Raw genomic sequence first — 6,000 nt, forward strand, 5'->3', positions numbered from 1 at the left:
AGATTACGATACGAAACTAAAAAATACGTCTATCAATGTTTAAAATTAAACTCTATAGCATAAGAAAAATATATTTTACATTCATCTCATCTCAACCAACAATTTACAAATTTCCGTCAACTCAAAACTGAAAATTATAGTCGAGTTGATCAAGCAGAAGATTTTCCAAATAGGAAATATTCGAGTTCCACATTATGTGCATGCATTTTTCAATCGAGCTCGTTGCACGAAATTTGTTTTTAAAAAAAAACAGAGTAACAGAAGAATTTCTTTTACTGATTTTGTCCATTGATGTTTTGCGATTCTCCATGGTTCATTTCTGTAACTTCAATCACAACTTCTTCTTTCTCCTTTTCATCGCCTAATTCTTCAGTTTCCTTTTCCAATTTCTTCTCGAATTTATTCAAATCACTTTCATCTCCCAAAACAGAGTTTTTACTCATCAAAGGTGTAGCCAAAAAACTCGGCCTTAAATCTCCAGCCATTATCACAACAATTTTCTCTTCAAACACCGGCATCGCCTTCAGATTTCCGATCGCCGGTTTCTCTCCGTCGCCGGATTCAGGATCTACTCCCGAATCGTGATCAATTTCGCCGTTTTCTCTTAAATGATCGGAGAGTTTCCAATAAGAACAAGCTAAAATTAGAAGAGCGACAGCTATTAATCCTAACATAGCTGCTAGACCACCGAACAGATACGGTACCGGAGAATGCCATGGCGATCTCTGTGCCATCGCCGGCGGTGAAAATGTAGCTTTTATGGTTGATTTTGATTGTTCCAAATTTGATAAGCCAATTACTGTTCTCATTTTTTCTGTTTTTGGTTGAAATTTTTGTTAGTTTACAAAGTTTAGTGAAAACTTTGAGGTGTTTTCTTTCTCTTTGTTTTTTGAGCTTGAGAAGTACAGGATAAGAATGTGTATTTATAAGAGCAAAAGAGCAAGGAAAAAAAGGAGAAAAAGCTGAAAATTCGAATATTTTTCTGGGATCAATAAATATTATGATGGAATGATAAAGTATTTTTTATTAATTATTTTTGAGTTTAAACTCGATTAAATGTGTGTTATCTTTGTTAGAATATATTTCATTTTTACATCAAATTTTTTTTTGATGTAAATTCAAATTTAGTAGAAAATTTAATATGATATCAAATTTAAATAAGATTATTTTCAAAAAAAATTATATTTTAGTTAATTTGTATTAGGCAAGCTTTTTATTGATTTGAGAAGAGGGTGGACCTTTGGGTAGGTAGATTTGAGTACTACATTTTAGTGGTACAAAGTAAGTTGAAACAATTGAATTGTAACCTCAGCTAGAAGTGTTGCATCAGTCTGATTCGATTTTATTGAATTTGATTTATCGAATTTGGTTATTAATGACTTGATTTATTTAATAAAAATATGCTTGTAAAATGGATATACTATTTCTCACTTCTATAGCAATTTGACTTTGACGCGATATAGTGAGACAAACCAATCAGTTGTAAATTTTTAATATAGTGAAACAAGAAATATAATGAAAAATTGCATAAATAAGATATAGATATAGTACGAAGGTTACAATTACATGTTACAACCAAAACATTATATGCAATTTCTGATATAAGTAGAATTATTGTGACATATGAAGTGTGTAGGTCGTAGTGTGAAATACTAATATAATGTCCAGTTATGTTAAATTATTATTATTTAATATTTATAAAGGATAATAATAGTAAATTACTATCGTCTAATGAGTAATCAGTTTATCCAATAACTCAATTTTAAAAATCGATATCAATCTTATAACCCAATATTTTTTGTATAAAATCATTAAAAACCTGGTAACTTATAAGTCATAACCCAATAAATGAAATTTGATTCGATTTATTGATCAATTCAATTTTTTCACAACCCTAACCTCGGCCCCTATTGATCACAATGTTATTATTAATCCAAATGAAATACGATTGTCTTAGCTAAACATAACTTTAATATTCTTCTGTTGTTTCTAACAGAAATTACATAACTTAATTAATTGTTATGTATTTTTCAGAGATCATGGTGATGGGACATGTAAAACCTAGTTTGTGGAGGAGATAGTTGGGTGTGTGAAACAAGTCCTACACGTGTATAGCATATTTTGGTAAACACAGATATATCTTTATATGATCTCTTGATGGTGTCAAGTCTTTTGTAAAAATCGTGTGATCTTGATTCAAAGCGAATAATATTATACTATGTTAATAGTATTTTTAGGCTGATTCAATACAATAGGTCTTGACGTGGATATACATAAAGTTTTCAAGTATAAATGAATTTCAAACATAAATATATCTAATTAATAACCACTATTTTCTTTTTTATCTTCCACATTATTTATGAACACTTTATTACTCTCTCTATTGTAATTTATGCGATATTTTTCAAATTTTTAGATTCAACCAATGAATAGTTTCTTTGACCATAATTGATTAATTATTTTGATTTATAGTTTTTTTGTGCAGTTTTAAAATATGTAATGTTTAAACTTTTGAAATTAGAATCATATCACATAAATTAGGACCAAGTAAAAGTTATGGATAGAGCCGTTTTAAAGGTGAGCAAGGCAAAAACATGGAGGAAACTCTGTTCCTTTCTTTTTTGCAACTTTTGTTGTGGTGCAATTTGTTAAATATTGAAGAATCATGATAACTAATGAACCTAAAAACATGAAGCATGCTTTGTGGATTCTATTTTCATGTGCAACACAAATTCTTTTCATATTGACAAACTTTTTATATGTAAAAATAGTTTAGTTGAGACTCTAGGGCTTGGAAATGTCTTGGCACATGTTGATGAGACCTAACTTACACTAAAGTGCACAAGAATATCACAATCTTCCATTTTGCATTGAGTTTTTCTTTCATTAGCAAAAATAATTCAAGCATGGACATGGACCATAGTGAGATAATCGGGGTTTCTCGCTCTACCTTTATTAGAGGGTTTTTTTGAGTTTGGATACTGATCATGAAAATCACATTGAAAGCATTGTCCCTAATAGATCATGCATTGTACTATCCGAATTCGATTGAGTTAAGATAACAAATTTTTTTATTATCTAATATCTATATTGATGGAAAGTAACTGATTCACTATTAATAATGTAGATCCACGCAAACAGATCTGTACAACATCTTTTAAAAAGAAATTAAGTTAAATTTACGATAAGAAATATATTATCTAATATTTATATTGATGAAAAATAACAAATTCACGATAAATCATATAGATACACATAAATTGATTCGTACGCCATCGTTTAAAAAAAATTAAATTAAATTTACGAACAAGAGGATGTTGTTATTGACATTGACATCATTTACCAAGTAATATTCCTACAAGTGAATGTGTCTCTATAATGATGATGAAATACAACATTATCTCATTGAAAAATGAAAATGGATCCTGGATTTGGGCCCACATATTGGGCCTTTATTGGGCCAAGTGGCAAATAGGGAAACCGCACTCAAGCTTTTAAGTGTAATATTGGGTTAAAAGAAGTGTTTACAATCATTAATCAAAGTACTAAAAGAGGTGAATAAAAGAATATAATTTGTGGGGTAAAGTGAAACATTACAATCATCCATTACATGCTATTATTATTATTGTCTCATACATATCCACTAAACAAGTAGAATTTGAGATAAATTTTGCATCCATTATGTGAAAATGTCAATTCTTTTCTTGTTTTCAAATCATTTAATGCAAAGATGATTTATTCAAAATAAAAGAAAACTTTTGATGTATAAGTCAGATTTTCGTTGCTAATGATCTATAGCGAAATTGCTTGTAGCTAGTAATATTTTTATAAGTTATTGCAGATTTGTTGCTGAATAAAATTAACGATATATTTTACTGTTAGATACAAAATTTGTACCGTAATTATATATTTTGGTAAAAGAAAATTGGAATAGATTTATGTTTTACTCGTTGAGAAGCTATAGAAGGACAAAAATGGCAAGTATTAAGTTATTGTAAAAGAAAAAGAAGATAAATATAAATGATGAAAGTGTTTTTTGTCGATTTAATTAAAAAATATTTTCCTTGAGAAAATAACTTTTAAATAATTTAATAGATGAAACACCATCAAGAGCCATCATCAACAAAAGCTTTTTAGAAGCTTCTATAGTTGAAATATTCCTTATTAATTTAACTCAAATTCATGTCATCGTTGAAAATGTAAGTGCCATGCTAAATTATACTATGTGACATCATTTTAAATAATTTATTAAAAAAAACAACAGAGAATTAACATAATAATTCATATTCAAAAGTACTTTAACTTTTTTCATTTTGTTGTTATTAAAATTTTTTATCGTCACACAAATATTACAACATATTTTTTAAATATATTAAAATCATATTTATATATTCATTATTTAACACAATATGATTTTTTTAAAAAGTTTATTGATGTATGATTATTATATAAAGTTGCCACATCTTAGTTGAATAGAATTCTCAAAAAAATAATAATGGCACTAATATTTTTTTTTTTTTAAATATAGAGCATTTGCTTTAGCTTGTTTGTTTAAATCAAATAATATGCTGGCCAACTAGTAGCTTAAAATAGGATCACATAGTTATTATTTTGGTGAGTGGATAGGGCACATTCACTTTAAAAATATTTTTTTTAAAAAAAATATATAAGATATTGTTATGTGAAATTGTACTCTATGTATCTTTGATCGTGCAAATCGTACTTCTACATTGTTTAGAGTGGATAAGATTTACCTATCTTAAGTTGCAATTTTCTATAAAGATCTAAATACTAATAATTGAGACAATTTATTTTTTCATCATATGAATAAATAGAATTAGTCTTTATTTATAAATTATTTAATATAAAATTCAATAAAATACTAAATTTAATCTAACTATATCAATTAATTTTTTTTTAAAAAATTGTACGGTGATTAGTGATGATGATGAAACGCGATGGTGTTTGTATTGATTAAGAACGTTTTAGCTAATGATACCGCTGTGGTAATAGCTACTGATGACAATGGTGACTAACATAGTGGTTAATGGTTATATAGTTGGTTGATGCGGATAATAAATTAATGATTATGATGATTGGCGATAGTATATAATGGTGATTAATGATGGTGATTGTTAGTAATGATTGATAATTATGTGTAATAGTAATAGATAATGATGAATATTGATATTGAAGACTGACTGTAGTGATTGACAATAATGATGATCGTGACTGTTCGAAGATGATAATTGTTTATTGTGGTTGGCTGAAGAACTAAAATCATAAAACAAAAACTCAATAAAATGTAATAGATTTTTAAAATATAAGAGGTCCCTAGATCCATTTTTAAAAAAATATAAATAAATCTTTTTGTTTTGTTTAGACATAATGGTAAAATATGGGGAGAGTGAAATGACACCATTTGGAATCCCTCAAGAATAAATAAAAGAATATAAGAGATTATGCAAATGCATTTAGGAATTAGCATGGAATATATAGCTAACCTCAATTTGCAAGTGCAATTTTGAGCTAAATTCTAAAATTATCTTAGATTATGATTAGATATTTTAGGTTATTCTCATCCATTTAAAAAGTGCCTTTTAAGTGGAATATATATTATCATATAGAAATTATAACAACACAAGTTATTCTATGTAATTTACCTATTAGTAGTTAGATTTGTTAAGTCAACATTTTTTCCTTTTAAAAAAAAATTCTTATGAAGTTGGATCCAAGGAATAAATATTTTACTATATTAAATTTTTTTATTAAGATGATATACTCTGTTGACTATTTAAATTTTATTTTAATTTAAAACAACTTGCCTTGATTCTTAAGAATTAAGATCATGACTTTTGGATATTGTCTGGCATAAATTTTCGTAAAATGAAAAGAAAAAATTATTATAAATAACTTAAATCTGTCCAAACATAATTTTTTTTTTGCTAGATAAAAACTAGTATATATATGTAAACAACCAATTTTCAATATTCCGCTTTA

General features: G+C 27.0%; 1 protein-coding gene across 1 annotated transcript; it reads right to left on the minus strand.

The window, feature by feature from the left end:
* Positions 1-12: 12 nt before the first annotated feature.
* LOC107027973 (protein GLUTAMINE DUMPER 2-like) lies at positions 13-907 on the minus strand. The gene has a single exon (XM_015229023.2). It carries the CDS (start codon positions 807-809, stop codon positions 273-275), a length of 537 nt encoding a protein of 178 aa, XP_015084509.1. The 5' UTR covers positions 810-907; the 3' UTR covers positions 13-272.
* Positions 908-6,000: the final 5,093 nt, after the last annotated feature.

The sequence above is a fragment of the Solanum pennellii genome, chromosome 8 (genome assembly GCF_001406875.1).
Source record: "Solanum pennellii chromosome 8, SPENNV200".
NCBI lineage: Eukaryota > Viridiplantae > Streptophyta > Magnoliopsida > Solanales > Solanaceae > Solanum > Solanum pennellii.

Coding starts and splice junctions, on each gene's coding strand:
- LOC107027973 (XM_015229023.2), bottom strand. CDS start 809: ATGAGAACAGTAATTGGCTTATCAAATTTGGAACAATCAAAATCAACC.